This window comes from Frieseomelitta varia, unplaced genomic scaffold, assembly GCF_011392965.1.
Source record: "Frieseomelitta varia isolate USP_RPSP 00005682 unplaced genomic scaffold, Fvar_1.2 scaffold_240, whole genome shotgun sequence".
Lineage (NCBI taxonomy): Eukaryota > Metazoa > Arthropoda > Insecta > Hymenoptera > Apidae > Frieseomelitta > Frieseomelitta varia.
In genome coordinates, this window is record NW_025109969.1 from 342,605 (window position 1) to 368,900 (window position 26,296).

General features: G+C 34.4%; 2 protein-coding genes across 2 annotated transcripts in view; both read right to left on the reverse strand.

The window, feature by feature from the left end:
- Positions 1–26,296, reverse strand: part of LOC122527968 — a gene marked incomplete at its 5' end in the record, with an annotated part of 72,123 nt that overhangs the window by 38,530 nt on the left and 7,297 nt on the right. The window lies entirely within an intron of this gene.
- LOC122527964 lies at positions 11,069–11,995 on the reverse strand. The gene is made up of 2 exons (XM_043652595.1): positions 11,738–11,995; positions 11,069–11,416 (listed from the first exon to the last, which is right to left on the reverse strand). Exons 1-2 carry the CDS (start codon positions 11,935–11,937, stop codon positions 11,155–11,157), a joined length of 462 nt encoding a protein of 153 aa, XP_043508530.1. The 5' UTR covers positions 11,938–11,995; the 3' UTR covers positions 11,069–11,154.

Below are 26,296 nucleotides of genomic sequence, written 5' to 3' on the forward strand. Positions count from 1 at the left end.
TCTAAAAAAAAAAAAAAAAAGAAAAAAAAAGAAAGATGGAATTCCAGTAAAGATCGTTTGAATATTATTGAAAAATTGCTTTGAGTATTATAGCTCGAATATTCCAGATATTTATTGCATATTACATGTACTCTGTGTATCTTCAAATTTTTCGCGAATGAGTAAAAATCCAGAGATAACTATGAAGTATCCTTTTATTTCGCTTTTGAAGACGTGGACGGTCTTCTTGCGATATCGGTGACGCTTTATTAGATAAAATTTGTATATACATATATTAGATAAAATTTGTATACACACACACACACACACACACACACACACATATATACACATAGGTATCTTTTGGTAGATAGAGAATCGTTCGGGATACATCGATGCAAATGAAACAGCGTGGCTCGTCGAAAAGAGCTATGGTTCTCGTCAAAATGTTTTACGCGATATGGAAGATATATGTCATCAGTATGCAATCATATTTCATGCAAATTTAGCAAGCCGTCCCGCGACAAGTAGCTCGCAATGCCGATTTCACTACATTTTGTCACGACAATTGAACGGATGATACACATATCCATTTTGTCGCGTTTCATTCTTTCCCTCTGTCCGAATATATCAATGAATTTGTATGAAATTTGAATGTGATCCTCTATTCGTGAATTAGTAAGATAATGTTAGATATTTTTTTTATTGAATATTAGACATCAAATGTCAAATAGTTTTGCATCTTTTTTTTCATCTGTTGAATTTTGAATGCTACGTCGACGAATATCATGTAAATATTACATAAAATTACATAATATTATGTAAAAATTTTTTTATATAATAAAATTAAATATATATAAATTATATAATAAAATATTATTTATACTAAAATTAAACGTATATAAATACATTATATAATATTTATTATATAAAAATAATATTATATAATAATATTATATAAAAATATTTTCATATAATATATGTAAGTTATATAATATTAAATAAAAATATTTTTAGAGCTTCTATTGATTTTAGATACAAGTGTCTATGTATCAATTTTTGAAATTTACTTGCTCTTGACTTTTGTTGACTTTTCTTAACGGTGATAGTCTTGTTTGTTAATATAAAATATACTACAATAAAAATGAATAAAAAGTCAAATTCACGAAGTAAGATTCATTTCATGAGAAGAAAATATTACAGTTTCAGTACTATGCGAAATAAGTAGATTTCTCCATAAGTTGTCAGACGTTAAATACATACAGACAAAGCAAAAAAGATTTATTCGCAGGTCATTAAAATTAAATGTATATAGAGGTCCTGGATGAGATTTATCCACGACTTGTCAGACATTGAATAGACGTAGAATATACTAAACAAACGATACCGCGAACAAGTAGATTTATTCAAATTATTCACATTTATTCCAGTTCATTCGCATTCATTCACATTTATTCAGACATTAAATAGGTGTAGAATGTATTAAACGAGTGATGCAGTGAAAAAGTAGATTTATTCACATTTATTCAGGCCTTATATAAAAGTAGAATACACTATACAAGTAGATTTATTCACAACTCGTCAGACATTAAGTAAGTGTAGATATACCGAAGCAATGATACATACATTAAGTAGATTTATTCACTAATGATCAGACATTAAATAAATGTAGCACAAACTACATTGTAAGTTTTATGAACAAGTAGATTTATCCACAACTTGTTAAACATTAAATAAATGTAGATATACTGAAGCAATGATACAATTAGTAGATTTGTCCACAAGTGACCAGATATCAAATAAACGTGGTACAATGATGAGTTTTATGGACAAGTAGATTTATCCACAACTTGTCAAACATTATAGGCGTAGATGTATCGAAGCCACGACACAATCAGTAGATTTGTTCATAATTGATCAGCCATCAAGTAAATTTAGTACTTGTATGTAAAATTATACAACTATATATACAAATATATAAATATATACAAATATATAAATATATACAAATATATAAATACTATATACAAATTATATAAAATTGCATATATTATTAATTGTATATACTATACTATATACAAATTATATAAAATTATACTATTTCGTAATTCTGAATTTTCCACTATATAACAATAACAGTGTAATTCTAATTTTCATTTTCAATTCTGTTAAGGATTAATCTGACTATTGTTCCAAGAAAAATAAAAGATTAATTTCGACCGTACAGCAAGAAGTTTCATATATAGATCGTCGCAGTGGCTGCAACTCGTTTCAAGGCTATTCCTATGCCGGCAAAACAGCTCTTTTAGAGTAATATACGCGTAATTAGTTGTAACCGATTTAATTAAAGTTGAACCGTTTAAACGGCACGGCTTTCCTCTATGGAACTCCAGATAAGCGAAAACATAGTTAAGCCAAACAGTCGGATGACTAAGCGTATTATCATTTAGGTTCTTCATAACTGTAACTGGTCGCATGGCAAACATGGCTGAACTTTGATTCTCAAGCCGAAGGGACAGTCTTGCGCAACGACAATTAAATATTTGTCTCTGCGAAGATCGAAGAATGATCTGCCGAAGAATGATATTTTATACCGTTGAAAATTTCTGTGGAACGTAGAAGAATTTTGTGTGATGAAATTTAGGAAAATTTGAAGGAGCTAGAATCGAGGAATTAAAAAAATTATATATATAGGAATTACTATGGAATATAGGAATTAAAAGGATCGAGAAAAAAAATTTACAAAATTTGAAAACTGACAAGCATCAGCGACAAGTGATGATCGTTCAGATAAATAAATTCAAATTCTTGACGTCAGAATATTTAAAAAAAGATATTATTAAAGAATATTAAATTATTAAAGAAAATATTATTTATTAAAGAAGTAATAAAATAATTAAATATTATTAATTAAAACAAAATCACTATTAATTACTATTAAATTTTAAAATTAAATTACTATCAAAGAATATTTAAATAATATTTAATTATTATACTATTAAAGAATATTAAACAACAAATTAGTTCCAATTAATATTCCATTCTTTTTCAACTATCCAAAAAGTCATTGTAACATGTAACTTTACAATAACTTTAACAATTTCTGAAGAGTCTGAAGATTCTGAAAAATCAGCGAAGAGATCACGAATTCGATCCACCATTTGTGCATTTTCGAAGTCGATCTCGGCGACTTGGAGATCGTTCGAGGGGAAGGAAGGGAAGTTCAGCTCGCGGAGGGATTGTTTTTCCCACTTTCGGTAGCGAGTTTATTCGCGTGCGTGTGCACTGGCGGCAGTTTACAGAGATCAATTCTAAACTCTGGGCTCTGTGCATGCGCGGCTGATCGACGCGCAACGTATTCAAATTGCGCGTAATTCAGTAATAAATTAACGCGTTGAATCTCGACCGTGTAATTTACGCGCGACGGTTCATTTTCGTTTTACGCTTTTATCGGCGCCACGATCAGCGATTTTAGAGACAGCGCGAGGCAGCGGGAAACGCACAATCAACGAATTATTCATCATGAACTGCATTGTTTTTCTTTTTTTTCCTTTCTTTTCTTTTTTTTTTTTTTTTCTTTGCACGTTAATAATGAACACCGATTCACCCCGATAACAATTTATATAGTATTAATTACCGCGTCCGAGCGATTCGTCAACGCTCGGTTCGAAACCCGTTCGTTCCCCTTAAACAAATAAACGCCGTTTAAATGATACTCGCGAAATAAATTTACTTACTCAGCCGGTGCCTGATAAATTCGGCCACTTTCGTTTAAAAGCGATATTTTACCACTTATCTGTGACAACGAGTCACCCCAGATTTATAGACTTGGGCGTTTTCTATGGCCAGGACGCTTCTCATGATAATTTCCTTGCCACGTTCTCTTGATCGTTCGTGTAATTACCGTCCCGAATGTTGAAGGAGCTGGCTTGTTAAAGGGAACAAGTTGATCGTTGTACGCGCCTTGCGGTTCGATAAAAAATTCATCAACGATCGAATCTTTCCAATAAACGCAATTAACCCTCTGCCTACTGTGCCGGGGTCACAGTTTTTTGACACTGCGCTGAAAGTTGCTTATGTTAGTGATCGTACTAACGCACGAGCATCATGTGTTCGCCAAATTGCCGAAGTGACGACGACTAAAGACGAAAAAAATCAGTTTCTGGAGGAAGAAAGACGTGTGCAGCAAATCGAAGCAATTTTTTATTTCAAAGTTTATTTCATATTTTAGTGTTTTTGTTATTGTTTATTTTATATTTATATTTTAGTATTTTAGTATTTAGTTTTGTTATTGGTTTAGTATTTTAGTATTTTAGTATTTAGTATTTAATAGTACTATTTTAATATTTTAGTATTTAGTATTTAATAGTACTATTTTAGTATTTTAGTATTTAGTATTTAATAGTACTATTTTAGTATTTAGTATTTAATAGTACTATTTTAGTATTTAGTATTTAATAGCACTATTTTAGTATTTTAGTATTTAGTATTTAATAGTATTATTTTAGTATTTTAGTGTTTAATAGTACTATTTTAGTATTTAGTATTTTATACTATTTTTGTATTTAGTATTTAGTATTTGATATATTTTATATATTATTTTTGCGTTTACTACTTAGATTTTAGTTTTTAGCACTATTTTAATATTTTACTACTTTTATTATTAATTTACTGTTTTTATTATTATTTTTGTTCTTTTTATTACTTCTTTCCGTTGTTTCTACTGGTTTTATTATTATTTTTGTTCTTTTTATTACTTCTTTCTCTTGTTTCTATCAATGCCTTCATTGCCAACGAGCAATCTTTCTTTGTCTTCTTTTGTTCAATTTGCATAATACGTTCCTGACAGTGAATGACATAAATGTATAGTAAATATATATAACTTTATTATTCATGAGACTATTATTTGTTCCTTATACTTCTACATGTTCCTATATGAGTTAGGTGTATGTCACTGTGTTGATACAATATCGGTGAGGAGCTCGGTCTCGAGCGACCGTCATTCTGTACAGTATCGGTGAATCGTCCGGACAATCCTAAATATGTATTAGTGGCATATCCGTGTGGGTCAAAATGACCCCGGCACAGGACGCTAAGGTTAATACGATTATATGCAGGGTAGGTCACCACACATTGCCATCATAGATTTACGTCATTATTATTATTACGCGTAGCGAAAAATGTTTCCAGACGAAATTGAATGGTTTCGAGGGGGTTTTTTCACATTCCGATGATACTAGTTTTCTCGTAGGTGAACGTGTAGAGAACGCATGAAGGCCATTAACATTTTGAAGTTGATATTCTTTACAAAAAAGTATTAACCTATTTATGATAAAAAGTGATTAGTTTAGGAGGTATTTTAATTTCAATGTTATTTTATCGCTTATTACTATTTTAATGCCGCTTTATTACAATTTATTTATGAAATTATGATGAAATTAACGCTACAATTAACGCTATCGATCGATTAAATCAATCGTCCGCTAATTCTCCACGATTAACTTCTTTCAATGATTGATCGACGATTAATTTTATTTATCGACTGAGTCAACCGCCGATTTTTCGACGATCAATTCCCTTCAATGAACGATCGACGATTAATTTTGTTCACCGGCCGAGTCAACCGTCGATTCTTCGACGATTAATTTTATTAATCGTAAACGTTGATCAAACTGCGAGTTTTAATTGATTGCTGAACTCCAGGTATTCAAAATCATAGCAACAATATTGAACAGTTGTATGTATCGTCTCGATGTATCAACTCGAAACAACAAAATCTAGTATATCAGGAATAGAATCTATCAGATTCTGATAAATAGAATAATTTCAAAGTTTCTAGTTTCTGGTCGTGAGGACCAGAGTTGGATTTAGAAGTGAGCTCCGCTACACAAGTGACACGCGCGTGTTTGTCAGGTGTGCGGTTACAAGTTAAATTGTACCTGCTGTTCAGTGAGTTACGGGGGGCGACTCAGACAGGGGCAAGAAAGTGCATCTTCCGTCTTCTTCCATTTACGCATCAAAAAAAAAAAAAAATCACGTCCTCGCAACGAAAACCCGCCACGATAGCTATAGAAATCCAACAGAGACGCGTCGACGACGATGTACACGAGATGTGAACGGAACTTCACGAGCTTTTTCTTGCAACACCGATGAAAATAAAAATATTTTCGCGGGCTCGGCGATGAAATTCGCACGGACGTGAGAGTGAGGTCCGAGGGGCAGAAGGCAGAAAGGCCGAAAGCATTGAAATCAGGCAACGCGAAGATGGGAGAAAGTGGAAAGAGAAATATTGGAGGAGAAGAAAGAAGTCGTCATTAAGGAAACGAACACGTGGAAAGAGCCGCGGCTGAGAGTCCGGGATTGAAGAGTTCGGTAGAGAAGGTTCGGAAGAAAGCGAGAAGGGCAAGAAAAAGGGCGAGAAAGTGGGGGAGGGGGGCGAAAGGATTGAAAAGGATCTTCGCCAGAGGCCCTGAAGGCTCGCACTGATATCTTGTTTAATTAAAGCAAGACTCGAAAGTGCGGGCTGGCGTCTTGTCCTGGTAAGAGGCCGATCCATTGTGAAACTCGAAGCTTCCATAGGACGGCACTCGCCACCAAAGAAGACCACGCTACATCCGCTCGCTTTCCTCGCCGCTCCTTTGCCTCTTCTTGGTCATCTTGCTAACGAATACGCTGAGTTTTCCATATCCAAGCACGCGTCGCCGTGACTTTTCTGTACGCACGTATTTATTATGTACATATTTGTATATGCAAGCATAATAAATATAAAGATATTTTTTTTCTTTATATTTATTATGCTTGCATATACAAATATGTACATAATACTTTATATTTGTTATGCTTGAATATACAAATATGTACATGATACTTTATATTTGTTATGCTTGCATATACAAATATGTACATAATACTTTATATTTGTTATGCTTGCATATACAAATATGTACATGATACTTTATATTTGTTATGCTTGCATATACAAATATGTACATAATACTTTATATTTGTCATGCTTGCATATAAAAATATGTACATAATACTTTATATTTGTTATGCTTGCATATACAAATATGTACATAATCGGACAGTGCATTTCTTTTCACAGCGATGAAGATGAGAGTCTTGAGTTAATTATTATGTAAACGTCATTTATTGATGTGTATTATAATATAAATATATAATTAGATTTCTACGTATTATATATTTCATGTAATAAATGTAATATGTAGCATATTATATTATACGTTATTACACTGAATTTATTGTTTTATGAGGATAACATATGCTGCTAAAGATTTCCTTGAGCAACAAATTTTCTTTGACATTAACTTCCTGCGCTGGAATGACGTGCCACGCATGTCGAGAATTTGTCTTGTCCCAAAATTGTAATATTTTCTCCGTTTTAGGTATAACTTAAGTAAACAAAATAGGCAAATCAAGTAATGAATTTATCACTTCTCAATCATTATATCGCAGCGACGAGTTCAAAAATGAAAGCGACGAATAATAATTGTGTACGGTATTGGTCACTCGTTATGGTCCGCAATCAATTGACAGCGCAAGTGGTTAACATTCACGTTCCTCCACCAAGTGTCGAAGAATTCGTTGAAAAAGAACAGATGTCCCAAGGCTTCCGAGCAGAAGTATACTATACCAGAAATCTCTTCAATTCATTCCGACGAAATTCGATTGAAGAAAAAAAAAAAAAAAAAAAACGGAGAGGAAGGAAAGAAATTAAAAGGAAATATTGTTAAAAGGAGCATCGTCTACGAACGTGACATGTATACATTTTTATCGCGCGAGATTCGTTAAAAGTGGTTCATTAAAGGCAGCCTTGTAAACTTGGCCGTGAAGAAGGGCGGCGGGAAATAGGAAGGATTGGGGGGGGGGGGGGGGAAAAGCTTCGGAGCTTCTCCCCGCAACTTTCACGGAAATTGCTTATCCGCGCGGCGCTTTTCTCGGCTGTCCATTTTCTCCGCAGGAAAACCGTTTATCCCCCACACTTTTCCCAATCGCTCGTGCTCCACCTCCGACACGTAATCAAGGATCGACACTTATCCCCGCGCACGTTCTAGCAAACTGGCCAGCAGCGGATCGGTATTGGTCGTTAGCGCTCGCAGCTTTTCGTTAGTCGTTTTAATCATGCCTGTTCTGTTGCCTGCAGGTGTTAGCACCAGAGACAACAATTTCTCGATTGGAACGTAGCTTGCCCGCTTACCTCTCCGCTGTACTATTTCTCGACGAATAATTCATTTTACCACGTATTTGCTTCTTTCGCGGATTATTGCATCCGTTTGAAGTAGATTTCAGATCGTCAAAAGGACAATCTTTGTAATGGAGGAGCCGTTCCCGTCGACTGCATGGTATTAACTTCACTGACAACAATTTCCAAATTAGAAAATAGCGTGTCTGTTCCCCCCCCCCCCATCGTCATGTTTTAGAATATTTCCTTTGGAATTAATATTGTTGTTATTTTTTATTGGAATTTGAGTAGATTCTAGATCGTCAAAGGAACAATCTTCGCGATTGGAAGAGCCGTTTTGTTCTCGCTACGTACGTGTATTTGCGAACCGGGGGACAACAATTTCGTAATTGGAAAGTAGCGTAGTCTGCTTTCTCTTTCCGTTTGTGCTATTTTCAAAGGTTTTTTTTTTTTTTTTAAATTATCGTTCCGCTTCCGTTTGTTTAAAGTTCATTTAGATTTCAGTAGATTTTTAGATCGTCAAAGGAACAGTGTTTGAAGAACGTAAAACAACAGCTCTTTTTTCTTTATTCAGGCAGCCTGCTGGCTAAAAACAAGTAAGCCTTGATAAAGCAATTTGGAAAGATAAAAAAAACGAAAGAAAATGACAGTCATTTATTCCAGAGGTATCTTGTTCGCCATTACACGGCCTAAAGAGCAAACTTTGATGAAAGAACTTTAGAAAAAAAAAAATGAAAGAGAGGAAAAGAAGAGTAACAATTTCCACGTGTAACACCGTCGAGGAAGTAATTCCTCCGGAAATAAGACCAGAATTTTATTTGAAATTGTACGAGAGAAACCTAACCCTAACGCTCTGCTGACGTTAGGCTCTACAGACGATTCTACAGTTTGCTGAAGATTAGAATGAAGATCTTTGTATGCGGAGATGAGTGATTGCACAGGCGGAGCGAGAAGACGCGTGGCCGTTTCTGACTCGAAATGTTAGATTCTTGAGTTTTATGCAAGCAATTCCGACCTAACGAGCCCCGTTTTTCATTCCGCAACGAAATGAATACCGCCGAAAGTTCTCCTTTCAACAAAGTAAATCGTCGCTGCAAGGCCGGCAAGATTGTGTAAATGTATCCGTACAATTGTAACGTTTGCACAGTCCATGGGAGTGGAGGGATTCGCTGAAAATTTTCCCGAGCGCGAAACGGGACAAAACTGCGCGCGTAAAGGCGTGTGTAGCAACAAAAACTAAAGAAGAAGAAGAGGAAGAAGAGTCCTCCTGGTCGCCTATTTCGAAACTAATTCTCAAAAATATCCAACGTGAACTTTTGTTTTGTATAAAAAGCCGACATCTCACGCGTGACACGACGTAACTAATATTGAAAACGGTGTACAAAGATACTTTTTGACAAAATTTTTACCCAGCTCAAATAGTTTCACTATCGTCGCGAAGCATGTGAACCGTTCATTTCAAGTCCATTTCCCAAAAGGATCAACCTTTTCATTTTTTAAACAAATTGTAACTAATATATTTAAAATCGCTGAGATTTCGTACAGAGAAAATTAGCTGGTTAATAGAATGATAAGGATTTTGATTTTGAAAGTGGCTGGAGTCACAGTTTCAAAAGTTTCAAACTGATATAAAGTATGTATTAGGCGGTAAAATTTTATGAGATGAGAGCTGTATTTTGTATTATTAAAGTAGAAGTGTTCGATTAGCTCAGGCAGTGATTCTTCAAATAATAATTCCATTAAATATATAGGATTTCATATCAACTGAATCTCTAGAGGACGCGGTTTCTGGAATGTTAAAAAATAATGGAGAAATGGTTAAAAATATGTTGGATGTGATTTTCGAGAAAAGAACCATATAAAATGTTCTGTAAAACATCAACTATATACAACCTGTACACCATAATTATTTTAAATCCCTTCCGCATACGCAAATTATAAATTACGAAATATTATTTGAATGTAACATTTCATTAATAACTAATAAAAGTTGGATACCTTTGTTATTTTATAACGCAAAATTGTAATATTTTTCTTTATTTGAAGGAAATTTTATTTTATTTTTTTTAAGGGACTTGTGTCTTTTTAAAAATTAAAAAAGTCACTTCATTAATTTTGAAAGTGGCTCAAGTCCATCTATGGCCATTAAAAACGCGTTCTTTTCTAAACAACGTTCATCGTAATAATTGAGTTGATAAATTATACACCCTTGGAAACACAGAAACATTATACTACCATTTTATCAGTTATCAATATTTTTTAATTTATCAACACGCAAATGATAATACTTCGATTTAACATCTTGCGCTGGAATGACGTGCCACGCACGTCGAGAATTTTTTGTCGAAAAATTGCATATAATATTTTCTCAGTTTTATGTATATTTAAGTATAATCCAAATAAAACAAATAATAAATTTATTACTTCTTAATAATTTCTATCCAGTGATATCATACCGACGAGTTCAAAAAGGAAAAGAAAGCGACGAATTATCGTATACGTGTTTGGTCGCTCGTTATGGTCCGCGGACCAGTTGCCAGCGCAAGGGGTTAAATAAATAAATGATAAATTTATCAAAAACGTTAAATGTCTTGATTCAAAGATAAATACTCGAGAAATGATTGTTCAAACTTGCTCCAGGATTTATCGACGTTCTATAGTTTCGTCACGAAATTAAAAAATATCTAGCAAAACCTGACGGAAACGATGCACTTTGCCGACCGTTTCGGCAATCTTCTTCACCGGCGTCATTCACGATCGTAAGAAACGTTCGCGGAAACGTTGGATAAACGTGTTTCCCGTGGTCATTAGGGGCGGCTTTGTTGTCCGGCCTAACGAATTTAGGGAAAACTCGGTTTTAACGCGGCCACCAATTTGTTTCGCTGATGCGATTCGACGGCGGCGCGCGTTGAAAAGAGCACGAACGCGTTCAAACGAACCGTCTAGACAGTCCGCAATCGATCAACCCCACTTTAGAGAAATCTCGCCGTTGGAAACGACGTCGCGTGAAACCGCGTGGCCGCGTGGCGCGAGAAAACGGCGCCCATTTCGAACATGTCACAGACGGCACAATTCCGACGTTTTTGCTTCCTTCCATCCTCCTTCTCGTTCTTCTTTTTCACCTCCTCCATCGATGTTCCATCTGGTCGGGTACATTTACTAATTAGAACGAGGCTGCTGGAAAAGCACGTTGCGCGCTGGGACACGCCTCTGGTTTCAGCCGCGTACGCGCCGCTGCTCAGACAAGAAAAATTACAGGGACCGTGACATTGAGACTTTCATTGGGACGCGGCGAGAGGGAGAGAGGGAGGGACAAAGAGGGGCGCGTTTCCGCGCAGGAAAGGATTGAGCAGCACAGTGGCTGAAGAGAGAGAACGACGGCTATTCCGTAGGCTCGGAAAGGTGACGAACACTCACCGATCCAGGGTGAACGAGGACGGATGTAGAGAAAGAGAGGGAGAGGGGGGGGGGGGAGAGGGAAAGGAAAAAGAAAAGAGTTCAAGGGACGACGGTGTGGGTGATGTACTATATCGATCGCACCTGAAAAACACCCACCTTTTGCTGCCGCGGTCTGGTTGCGTCGCTTTCCTTTCCATCGTCTTTTTTTCCACCCCTTCTTCCTTCCTTCTCTCTCTACGCTTCTCCCCGTTCCCCCTCCCTACCCCCCTTGTGGGGTGCAACGTGCATCGATAAAAACACTGGAAGCCAGCGCGGATCCTCTTAGCACCCTCCATCGACGTTCCTCGATACGCCATTGCCGAGTAGAAACCACCGTCGAGTTCGATGATTTGCAATGACGAGAACGTGTTTAACCTCTTGCGCTGGAATGACGTGCTACGCACGTCGAGAATTCCTTGTTCCAAAGTTGCAATATTTTCTCAGTTTTAAATGTATATTTAAGTATATTTAAGTATATTTCATTTAAATATATTTAAGTATATTTAAGTATATTTCATTTAAGTACATTTAAGTATATTTAAGTATATTTAAGTATATTTCATTTAAATATATTTAAGTATATTTAAGTATATTTAAGTATAGTTTATTTAAGTATATTTAAGTATATTTAAGTATATTTAAGTATATTTCATTTAAGTATATTTAAGTATATTTAAGTATATTTCATTTAAGTACATTTAAGTATATTTAAGTATATTTAAGTATATTTCATTTAAATATATTTAAGTATATTTAAGTATATTTAAGTATAGTTTATTTAAGTATATTTAAGTATATTTAAGTATATTTAAGTATATTTCATTTAAGTATATTTAAGTATATTTTACTTAAGTATATTTAAATATATTTTACTTAAGTATATTAAGTATATTTAAGTATATTTTATTTAAGTATATTTTAAGTACAATCTAGGCAAAACAAATAATAAATTTATTACTTCTCAATAATTTCTATCCAGTGGTATCGTACCAAGTTCAAAAGAAAAAGAAAGCGACAAATTATTTTATACGATATATGGTCACTCGTTATGGTCCACAATCAATTGCCAGCGCAAGTGGTTAAACCTTGCATGAGTCGTCTTCAAAAAGGTTCATTTTTTTCTTTTTTTTTTTTTTTTGGAAACGAACGCTCAGATTTGGTGGATAGCTCGATCCTTTGATCTTTGGACTTGTTATATATATCGGAAGATTGGTGAAAGTTTCTCGAAGTTTCAATAAGCTTTCGCTTCATCATGTTTACCGTAATGGTAAACGGGAAACCGTCATTTCAGCGAACCAGAAGATTTAATTTGCCACCGCTCTGTTCTCTTGAAGTGAAGTTTCTCAATTGAGCTCGTTCCATGGAACTAATTTATTTATTTATTTCAAGAGAATGCCGTGAATTCCAAGAGAATCCTTAATATAATAACCGACTCGAGATAATTTCCAGATTGAGACTGGTTAATCATTGACTGAAGTAACTTCAAGATCAACCAAAGTTTGTGATTGACTGATTAATCGTTGACTGAGGCAACTTCGAAATTGTCTGATTAATCATTGGCTGAAACAACTACAAGATTGTTTAATTAATCACTGGCTGAAATTTTGTTTAATTGTAAGATTCGCTAATTAATCATTTACTGAACTAATTTCAGAATTGACTGATTAATCATTGATTGAAATAACTTAAGAATTGCCTAATTAATTATTGGCTGAAGTAATTTCAAAATTGATTAATTTTTGGCTGAAACAACTACTAGATTGTTTAATTAATCATTGACTGAAATTTTGTTTAATTTCAAGATTCGCTAATTGACCATTGACTGAAATAATTTCAGAACTGATTGATTAATCATTGACTGAAGTAAGTTCATCAACTATAATCAACTATAATCAACTATAGTCGTTTAATCAATCACTGTCTGAAATAAGTTCGAGATTAACTAATTAATCATTGATTGAAATAATAATAATTTCGATTAATCATTGACTGAAACAATTCCAAAGTTGAACAATCAGTGATTAATGGTCAGGTGGAATTATTGGTTACATTAGGCTAGGTTAATCATCGGTCACTAATTGGTCAGAATTTAAGCATTATTCATTTTAAGCATCATTAATCATCAATCAATCGTTTTAAGTTCTATGCCGATTATCGTTTAATGGCTTTTTGATAAAAAGGGCTAGATCTGATAATCTTATTCCTCGTAAATGTAATTTATTCAAAAGAATGTAGAATATTAGTGTGTTGTTCCTTGTTCTGAGATACATGTATATCACATACCATTACATTTGCATATTTCACGATACATACATATTTACTATCTCTCACAGACAGTAAAGAAGACCAGATATATGTATTATATCATTTTTGCGTATGAAATTTAAAATACATCAACAAAACAGAATTTCGCTTTTTACAAAATACCAACTTTCATACATCCATAAACCAAGGACAAAAGACGACGTTCTCTTTGGTATATTTACGTGTATAAAAATTTATATTTTTATAAATAATATTTCAGAATTACAGCATATATTACAATATTACAATATAATTATATTATCATATAATAAATATAATTATATTTACATTATATAATAATATTTGGAATCTTAATATAAGAATTTATGAATACGTGTATAAAAATTTCGAGCAATCCCTTCCTGTTACCATCAGAAAAATAAACCAGATCACTTTTCGCAACGCAACACTGTGATAAATACACCTCATTCACAAACATTCGAAGATCGGCCGAAACACGAGAGAGAAACGGTCCCAGTCCTTCCAAAAGGCTAACACGACTCTAATCAATATGAGTACGCCGAGCAGCTGAGTATTGCAATTAGCCTGTTGGCAGCCGATCGTACGCGGCGATGAATCGACGAGAGAAATCAGGCAAGAAAGACCAGGAAGGCGAAGCAACCGGCGATAAAACGTAACGGGCGATGGCGATGGCAATGTCCAACCGACGAGGCCGAAGAGGTTCATGCGCACGGCCAATGAATATGAAACAGTCATTAGCGCGCCAATCCGGAATCACTTAGGAACAGGCGCAGCAGTCAGCAGACAGAGAATCAAGCGCGTAGAGGTTGCCGGGGTTCCATTGAAATGCATTGCCTCGAGGCCGAGTTCGTGGACATTAGACGCTGGTATTTCGCCATCTCGTGATTATCGCGGAGGAATACGAGCGGCAACACCGTTTCACTGCCATTTCTTAGGCCATTTCGAGAAAGAGAGAGAGAGAGAGAGAGAGAGAGAGAGAGAGAGAGAGAGAGAGGATCTCTCTCGAAACGATATCGAATCGATAGACCGACGGTTGCGTTGCTCGTCCACTTCATTGGCCACGGTTGTGGATCACTGATAACGCAAACTCACGATCAGAGACCGAGTGCCATGGCCATTTCTCGTGGCTGTTTGTCACGTTGCAAAACTCGGAGCCAAACGGTTTCGTGGCACGCGCGTCCACAAGTGCTTCCTCGAGAGCCGATCCGAGGGATAAGCGCGCGACTCTCGGCGTTTTCGTTGGACGATATTTTCGTTTCACGAGTGGAATACGTCAAGTTCGTGGTGTCGCTCGAGATTCGTATCTTACGGGGTATGGTTGCTGATCGGAGTGAATTTGGGATTTGTAGATCGTGTCGAACAGAGAAGCGTGACTGTCGGATTCGTCCATTCATATTTCGAAGAGCAACGTAAAGAAGAATATTAATATTCTTTCTCAATTCTGAAGATTAATAGTTTATTTAACTTAAAATTTTATATATAATTATACGTGATGTTTCTTAAAATTTCATAAAATTATCTTAGACTTTTATATATGATTATTATATAAATTATTATATAAATTATTTAATAACAATAATTTAATTATATAAATTATTTAATAACAATAATTTAATTATATAAATTATTTAATATATATATTAAAATATTTTATATATAATATTTCTTTAAATTTGTAATATAAAATTTTATTTATAAACTACAATTAAAATTATTAATAAAATTAAATAAATAAAATGTAATATTAATTATTAATAAAATTAAATAAATAAAATGTAATATTAATTGTTAATAAAATTAAATAAATAAAATGTAATATTAATTAAAATTGGAAGAAAAGAAGTTCGAAGTTCGTCGTTTTATACGTGTTTTATACGTTATTATACGCGTCTAAAATTCTATATAAATTCCTTTATTGAATCTCCTTGTGGAGGACGTTCATGGATCTTGTAATACAGCTTCGCAGGAAACTGACTCGTGATTACAATTTTCTAGACAATTTTCCGCTACGTGCGCATGCACGCGTGTATTGCAACGTTTACGCGAGTAACCATCAATAACCGAAGCTTCGAACATTTTCGGGAAATATTCCCGCGATGTAATACCATTAGAAATTACCGGAAACGTGAAATTGATTTCTTGATTATTTTAAAGATCCCTCGATTGAACTAACGTTATCAATTTTCAGTCATCGAACAGATTAAAATTAATATCAATTTTCAAAAACAGAATGCATATATACCTAAACTGAAAACGAAAATTGTAGAACTGAGAGATAAGTAAATAAATAAATTCTCGGTCTATGCGCAGCCAATTTTACTAATTTTTTTGCATGCGAGAGAAATAAATAAATCAACTCTTCGTGTATACACGTACTAACCGTAACCAACCAAAATTTATCAATTTTTCATGCGAGAGAAATAAATGTAACAAATCAGTCGATCAATTTTTTATAAACATTTCTGGTCGATGAATCTGGTTTGTAAAAATTTCCCTTCGACATATCTATCTAATCTTCTAAATTTCTATTTTTAGATTAAAAAAAAAAAAACCGAAATAATAGTACCGAAAAAGAAAAAAAAGAAAGGAAATAGCACAAAAGCATATTTCATTTGTTAACTAACAAAAATTCGCCGCGATAACGTGGCTAGAAAAATGATATTGATAAACGAGAGAGGCGAAAAAAGGGAAGTAAATGGCGTCGCTAAATAATTCCCACTGTAATTGTGATGCAGTGGCAGCTGATATAGAGCAGCACAGAGCCTCGAGGCGCTATTTCGTGCACATCAGCTACTTACTAACTGAAACGTAGAAGAGAGCTTGACGAGTATACGCGTCAAGAGCCCAGAGAAAAGAAACTGAAGTGTAAAGCGTGAGCTACACAGTATCGCTGGAAATACTAAGTTTAAATGAAGGTTCTCATTAGAATATATAGGGAGACGCGGACAAGCGGACTTTTACACAGTTTTACACTCGCAAACAGATAATTCAATGGAGCAACACCGTGCAACCGAAGCCACACAGACAGTTTCCCAACGGGGAAATTGATGGGCGTGTTTATCTTGAAATTGATGTAAATGACGTCGAGTACAGTCAGAGAAGAGGCCATAAGAGAGGTTCGTTCGAACGTTATTAAGATGTATAAAGCGACATCGGCGAACAATAACGATCATTGAGCCTCTTTCTCGGATCCGAGTCGTCGTTCGTTATTACGAATTTAACCGCTTGCGCTGGCAACTGATTGCGGACCACAACGAGTGACCATATATCCGTATAAAATAACTCGTCGCTTTCTTTTTCTATTGAACTCGTCGGTATGATATCACCGGATAGAAATTATCGAGAAGTATAATAAATTTATTATTTGTTTTGCCTGGGTTATACTTAAATATACATAAAACTGAGAAAATATTGCAATTTTTAGGACAAAAATTTCTCGACGTTGCACGTCATTCCAACGCAAGATGCTAAATATCAATAGAAATGCATATTTCCTTCAACTTAATCTAATTGTACAAACTCGGATGTATTTCAATTGGATGGATTTTCGGGGAACGAATGAAATTAATATTCGATTATTTATCTGTAACTTAGATCGGTCGTATTTGGAATATGTTTTAGTAAAATGTTTCAAAATTGACAGTCGAAACTCGAAGGGAATTTAAAATGTATCAAATTTCTAATAACAAATACACAGAAATACCATCATCGTAATATAAAATTTATAATTTCAGTAAAATTTTCTGAGATTCATTGAAATATATAAAGTTATAAAAATTATAAAATTTAAAAATATTATAAAATTTCATTCAGGCGTTAGATAAACGTAAGATAGATCGTTTATAGTTTGTCGAGGTGCAACAATGTCTCCCTTTGTGATTGATTGATTGATAGAGAGACACTCACACTATAGCAATATGTGTGTACTTTAAACTATATTAATAATTAATATTTTAATTTTATTTAACAATTAACAAAAATATAAAAACAAAATAAAATTAAAATACTGATTATATTTTAATTTTATTTAACAATTACATTCCTATGTTTTATAGTTGCAACGGTTATTACGGTTGAAGTTGATTTCAAGACAAACACTATTAAGCTACTTTTACAATATTTCGTAATTTTAATTTATTACATATAAATTCAATATTATTACATTTCAATATTTCGTAATTTTAATTTATCATATATAAATTAAATATCATTACATATAAATTCAGTCGGGCGAATATTTCCTAAATGTTCACAATTTTTTTTCAATTAATCGCAAATCTCGGGAGTAGAATAGCCGAGAAACAGGAATTTCAGGGTGTGAAATATTCAACGATAACTCAACGGGGATCGACAACAGGCTCTGAGTTGCTCTGCGTATCAATCCAAGTTTCGTTGTTTCAACGAACTGTCGTTTCGAAACTGAAACTTGTCCGAAATTCTCCTAGTTGACAAACTACGAATCGACGACGAGACGATATAATGATCCTCGGTCGAGTCAACCGATTTTACTGCCACTGTAGTCAATGAAATCATCGCCAGAGAAGTCACGTCGATCCGAGGGATTCACTTGCAATTGGCAGCGAGAACGACCGGTACCTCGAATTAGCTGAACGGATCAACGGAAACGGTTCGACTTGTTTCTGAAGTAGGGGATCAGTAGTATTAGCTAAGCACAACCAATCGACGGTGCACGAAGCTCTGTAAAGACTTCGTTAGCTCGCGGAAAGGATCCTTAATGGAATCACAGACCTCGGTTTGAAGAGCTTGCTATACCTTTTCTTTTTTCTGGTCTTCTCTCGATGATCGCTCGATTAACACTCGACTCGTGAGATTTCCACCGTGAAAGGTTAAAGTTCCATATAAAATCATTCGCAATTCTTAGAAATATACGAAAGGCAAAAGGCGCCGAATGATTGTACAAATGTAAGCGAACGATCGATACAATTATTTTCGTTTTTATTTTGAAACGCGATTCTGACTCTATTTCGACAATTTCGAGTTTGCTTTCGTGTTTTTACTCGTGTTTAACAGCATTAAAAATTTTCCCCCGGACTAGATTCACCGAAAATTGAAAATTTTCTCGTCGCAACGAGCCCTTAAAATTCGCCGCGCGATTGTTTCCTCATTATTTTATCGAGCGTTGAATATTAAACGACGAAAATTCAAGAAAACATTTCGTCGTCTGATCGTCTGATGTTCGATAAAACAATGGAAACAAATCGAGTTTTAAGGGAAGTCATCAGTCACGAGAAGAATTTTTTAATGCTTTCAAACACGTTTGAATTTTTGCAATTTTTAAAACTGCAACGGCTGTGAAGCTTCACGTTTTAAAAATGAGATCAAGTGGATCTCGTTGATATGATGTGTTCCCTTACGAGATGATATCAGTTTAAATTATCAATAATATTCAAATTTTTTTTTTTTTGTCATTGGCACAATAATTATGTTCTTCACTGTAATGTTGCAAATTTCTAAAATCAATCGTAAAATCAATCGATCGTTCTAGCGTTAAATTTTCCTTTCTACTCCAAGTATGTCTTTTTTTTCTTTTATATTTTTAAAATGAATTTATCTTTCATCAAATAGTTCCAGGTGGACATTGACAAATATTTTTATTCTTCGATTTCTTTCCCCTGTTTCACACCTGTTTTACAACTCTTCTCTGGGACGAAAGTTTCTAGAAAGCAGAGAGCTCTCTGACGTCACACCTGGTGACGTTATTATCATAATACGTTTATCTTGTTAACAATGTTTCTTTCGTACACTTTACAGAAGTATCCTGTACGACTTTAGTATACTTTCAAAATTTAAACAGTAATACACACTTGTTCTTCAATTCACTGACTTGTTGCTAGTAAAAAAAAAATAATAATAACTAAGAAAGGAGAACTAAAGAAAGAATAATAACTAAAGAAAGGAGAACAATAAGAAAAATAATAATAATTGAAAAAAGAAAATAATAACAATTAAAATTGTAGAAACACGAAAGTAGGAAAATTATTTAATACTCCGAGCTCAAATTCGAATGTCAAATTGAACAGCACAGCGTAATTTACGTCGCGAAAAAAAACAAAAACATCAAAGTTACGCGTTTCTTTGTCATTCAAATTACTCTTGTCTGTATTTCGAACGGGAATATCTTAACAGAGGCACGATTCGTGCCGATACAATGGCTCGGGTTAACAGGTCAACAACTGACACGAGTGTATTTCACGCCCTCGTGGAACCCGTGGTATTAGCATATAAAGCGATCTAGTGCGTTTTATTTACGTCTAAGTAAGCTGTTTCATAAATTTTTTAGTTCGTAGAATCTTTTTACGCGGGCTTTTGTTTCTTCTGGCAGGGGGATTTTTCAGCGAATAACTCTTCTTCCGCCGCGAGAACGAGTGAGAGCATAGTTTAGAAAACATACTCGACAGACAGGAATATTATCACGATAAAATCGTAATAAAAAAAAAAAATGTCTCGTGTAATGAAATAAATTAATCGTTTCTCTGCAATCACCGCGATACTTATACAGTGATTGTTATTAATATTCGGGTATCATGCTGTTCAAAATATTGTTGCGGACTTCGACCTGTTATAATAGCAAGTTTGGATTAATTGTTTAATAATATATTAGAACATTCATTATAGTTTATAGTAACATAAATTTTATTTATTTATTGCGCAGACTTTTCTTAATATCAAACAATACAAACTGAATCAAATATATAAAATATATATAAAATAAATATAAAATATCAAATATATAAATATAATATATAAAAATAATCAAATATATAAAATATATAAAATATAAAAATAATCAAATATATAAAATATGTAAAATATAAAAGTAATCAAATATATAAAATATATAAATAATCAAATATATAAAATATATAAAATATAAACGTAATCAAATATATAAAATATATAAAATATAAAAATAATCAAATATATAAAATATATAAAATATAAAAATAATCAAATATGTAAACTGAATTATGCACGTCCCACTGTACGTTCACACCAATGACACGTTCAGAAAATGGGATTCCTCTTTAATGATATGGTTTACATTTCATTTAAATGCTCGCTCTTACGTAGACACTGAAAGTTCGAAATAATTTCCAGTTCTGAAAGTTTCGCGTTCGCACGCTGCTCTCGTCGTCCCTCGGTGAAGCTGCTCCGTCATTTTCAGAATTAAGCGTCGAGCCGCAGGTTCGCTAGTGCTCGCGAGGATGCTAGCTACACGTGTACGTTGCAACAACGTGTTAATAATAACAACAACTTTTTATTTAACAGCTGAATATTTACTTTCAGCTGTTTCTAAAGCTAAAAGTCTGATTCTTTTTTGAGAAAATATATTATTGGACTCTGTTCTGAAGATTCATTCGAATGGTATCGTCGATCCTTGCGAAAACAACTTATGGAGAAATTGAATTAATTTCAATATATTGTTCGATGAATTATTTTGCAATTGTTACGCGAAATTTAAATAAGTAAGTCGCTTGCAAGAGAATTTAATTTCAATTTCAGATCGAGAAATAACGAGGTATAATTTATATCGTGCAAATAATGACAACTTCATATGTAACAGTTGAAAATTTATTCCTGTTTTTAAAGCAACCGATACAGTTTATGCTAGAAACAAAAATATCGGACTCTGATTGAATTTAAATAAATATTGCCGCAAGAATTCAACTTACGATACGAATTCGGCGCCTTTAATTTCATAATAATTTCAGATCAAGAACTTGACGAGGCACAATTTGTACGCCAACGTCGATTTTCGATCACCCGGGAATGAAAAAACAAAGCGAGGAAAATCCTGCTAAATGAATTACATTTATTTCATCGTTCAACACGTCGTAAGTACTGACGTCAATTTGCCCGTGCTAATTAATTTTCCAATTACAGAAGTCTCCGGTCGTCATCAGGTTGACGCTCACTTGTTGAAATTGCCGGCACGTATCAACATTCGATAACAATACGTCTCGATTACCCATCACGCCTTTTATGTAAATCAAACAAATCGGACAACATCCAGCTGTAAAATACACACGCGCGTACGTGCAGCGTTATTATTTAATCAGTTTCGTTTTATTTCTCGTCTTTCGACGAAAAATTGTCGCACCGGCCGGCGAACAAAGAAAAAGAAAAAAAAAAAAAAGAAAAAGAAGAAAAAGACAAAAGTTATTCTTCGCGCGGTGAATTGCAACTTCAACAAATATCTCGTAAATTTAAAAGGGGGATTCACGGTTGAATTTTACGAATTTCGCTCCGTTGCACGGAACGTTGTAAAATATGAAGCACGCTTTCCTCGATGGTAAACCGGCGTTTCAAGTTTTATGAAAAGCACGCCGCGCCGACTTGGATAATCCATTGGAAATTTACCGGAGGGACCATTAGCAGCGCCTGCAACTGCAATTGTAATTGGAATTATTTTGCACAACGCCGAAAGAGCATCTGATATCATCGAGTTAATACTGGAATTTTAATGACGGATTGTTAAACGAGGCGGCCCGGTTTGAATCGGTTTGAAGATTTTTGCAGATACGCGGAGAAGACTGAAGCTTGAAAATTTATGAGCAACGAATTTCACCTTCGCGAGTTACGCACGTGGAAAATAAACGTGATTTTCATCCAACGTTCGAAATTACACGGCCCTTTTATCTTTAGTCGGAATCGAGAAACTTGTTTGAATTTTCGACCAAATTTCGAGGCAGCGTTCAACGATCTACGTAAATTTTATCTTATTTAATTTATCTTTCTCTTAAATTTTTCTCGAGTAAACGAACGTCGAACAATTTTCTTCATCGCTGAATCTACAGCGCATCTGAAGAAAACTTTGATCTTTTTTTCGTTGAATTTCGAATTCAACAAACTTTCATCGTTACGTTCGTTTTTGTCTGATGCTCAAAGTTCAATAAATCGATGAAAAAAAAAAAAAAAAAGAAAAATGTCAGAGAGTTTCAATCGCGAATAAAACTGTTCGATATATCTTTATACACTGTGATGCATCGATAATTGTAAACGTGATAATTCACAGCAATTTTGAGAACAAAAATTGTGCCCACTCGCTAATAAAACTCATAATTTATAATTGAACTTGATAGAATAAAATGAACGAGAGTGGGACATTTGAAAGCAGGGGCTTCAAGCTTTAAAAAAAACCCAGTTGTGTGAAATTCCAACAATTCAAATCATTTGGTATATTATTTTGTCAATTTCGCTCTATCAATTTTCGCACAGAGGGCGAGCAGATTTTTGAAAAAAAAAAAGAAAGAAAAAACAAACAGTAACAACTTTATTCGCGCGTGTGAACATCGAAAGGATCTTCTGCAACAGACAGATATTCTACGTAATTTACAACGAACGATGGACGAAAAGTAAATGTACATTTTGTCATTTGTCAGATGTCTACGCGCGTCATCAAGTTAGTGGCAGCAGTCAAGCCGAAACAAGACGAATGGCCAATGTGTGGTCAGTGGCGTGGACAAGAGACAAGCGTATTACTGTTGACAGTTGGCGATACTCTGTTCTCGGGTCAGAATCACGGGGTCAGAATGCACGTATCCTCCTAGAGAACTCGTCGGTTGCCTTCCATTGCAGCCACCAGGACATCCTGCCAGACAGCGAGACGTAGCGTGGACTGTGGTCACGATAGCGAATTTATACACGGGTTGCGGCTGTCCCTGGTTATACGCTATTCACGATAATGATGCAGATTGTACAAACGCTTGTCCCGAGCCACGTTTATCTCTGTTTGTTTATTCTCAAGTAAAACACTTGAGACGAACTTGAGCTCCGACTTTTCGACCTCGTTCTCTGTTTATCGAAGCTTCTCTGTGGTATCCGAGTGATTTTTTTTCAAATATACAATGAGAATATTTATTAACGTTAGAAGAACTGTATCAAGATATTCTAGTATAAATCATTATATATGTATATAATTCAGTATATAAGTTATTATAATTTAAACGATAATTGAAGTAAATAACTATACAATTGTGTGTGTGTGTTTTTTTTGTGTCCAAACAGAAATTGATAGCAATTTCGACAGGAATTTTCTAATCTTTTAAGCATTTGCAAGAAACGAGAGTCTTGCGAAATCGGTCATGCAGTATAATAATAAAATTGTAGTGATAAAATTACCTGTAAAGATATAATGATAGTTTTGTAATAAACAACACATGTTTCTCATAGACAACTGTCATTTCAAATATAAAAGAATCCCACAAAGAAATGACAATTTTTAATAAAAATAATCGTAGAGTATCCCAATATGATCATTAATATCAATTTCAGTTTGTGATACGAGGAATCAAGTTAAGTTTCAGATGCTTCGATACACACGACTTTTGATCGAACTAAATCAAAATTCTGGTCTGAAGTACGTAAGACAAGCACTGTGCAATTCTTTTTTTTTTTTACGACTGATCCATAATACTTCTTTTCCTTTCGATCAACAAATGCCAAGCAACGAATCACACGTGCTGTCTTAAAACATACAAAAGACATAAATAAATATTTTACAATTCGTTTGTGTCTTAAACTGCGTCAGATTGATCTCACAATCTTATACGACGTGCAAGAAGGAGAAGAAGAGAAAATATCACTCGTCAGCAGATTTTCAGAGAATGCAGAAACGAAGTTAACCCCTTGCGCTGGCAACTGGTTCGCGGACCATAACGAGTGACCAAACACGTATACAATAATTCGTCGCTTTCTTTTCCTTTTGAACTCGTCGGTATGACATCACTGGATAGAAATTATTGAGAAGTAATAAACTTATTATTTGTTTTGCTTAAGGGTTATACTTAAATATACTTAAATATACATAAAACTGAGAAAATGTTACAATTTACGCACGTCATTTCAACGCAAGATGTTAAATCAAAGTATTATCATTTGCGTTTTGATAAATTAAGAAATATTGGTAACTGATAAAATGATAGTATAATGTTTCTGTTTCCAAGGGTGTATAATTTATCAGCTCAATTATTACGATGAACATCGTTTAGAAAAGAACGCGTTTTTAATGGCTATAGATGGACTCGAGTCACTTTCAAAATTAATGAAATGACTTTTTTAATTTTTCAAAAGACACGAGTTCCTTGAAAAAAAAAAATGAAATAAAATTTCCTTCAAATAAAGAAAAATATTACAATTTTGCGTTGTAAAATAACAAAGGTATCCAACTTTTATTAGTTATTAATGAAACGTTACATTCAAATACTATTTCGTAATTTATAATTTGCGTATGCGGAAGGGATTTAAAATAATTATGGTGTACAGGTTGTATATAGTTGATGTTTTACAGAACATTTTATATGGTTCTATTCTCGAAAATCGCATCCAACATATTTTTAACCCTTTCTCCATTATTATTTTTTAACCTTCCAGAAACCGCGTCCTCCAGAGATTCAGTTGAAATGAAATCCTGTATATTTAATGGAATTATTATTATTTGATGAATCACTGTCTGAGCTAATCGAACACTACTTTAATAATAAACGCGTTTTTGGTGGCTATAGATGGACTCGAGCCACTTTCAAAATTAATGAAACGACCTTTTCAATTTTTAAAAATATACCAGTTCCTTGACAAAAAAAAAAAAAAAAAAATTCTCTTAAAATAAAAAAAAATATTACAATTTTGTGTTACAAAACAATAAAGGTATCCAACTTTTATTCAATATTATCCAATATTACAATTGTGTGTTATAAAATAATAAAGGTATCCAACTTTTATTCGCCGTTAATGAAATGTTACTCTTTGTTAATTTTTAAAACGAGGTCGTTCCAGCGCAGGTATGTTAAAAGCGAGGCGAACAGAATAAACGAATGGAACAACTGGAGTCTCTATGGCTGCACGGCGGAGAAACGGCTGACCAACGCTAATGCGTCGTCTCCTTTGGCCGTCCTTTGGCGAAACCGTAGCCTCGCTTACGGCTTACACCGCGATTCCTTCCATCATCCGCGCCATAATTCAATTTCGTACGGTAATGCATATAATCATAGGCGAATTCTTCTCTGTACTAAGTCGTTGGAATTTGTGGCCTAGTGTAGAGTGGCCCCCCCCTATTGATCGTGAGATGGTCAGCGGTTTCCGAGCTGAGAGAGAGAAAGAGAGAGAGAGAGAGAGAGAGAGTCGAAAACGAGCCTCTGCTCGCGTACGAGTGCTTTATCGAGGGTTCTCGAGGAAATTTCATTCCAAGTACTATCAGGGGTTCGTGATACTTTGTGCCAAGGTCAAAGCGAGAGGAATGTCTTTGAGCAGCTGGCGTGGAAGGTGCGCGAATGACCTGTGTGTGCGCGAACCGCATGACGTGTGCCTGTCGTCAGGGTACTTTAGTCACGGGATAAAAGGCACCTATAGGGCGCAGGGGAATACTGGCGG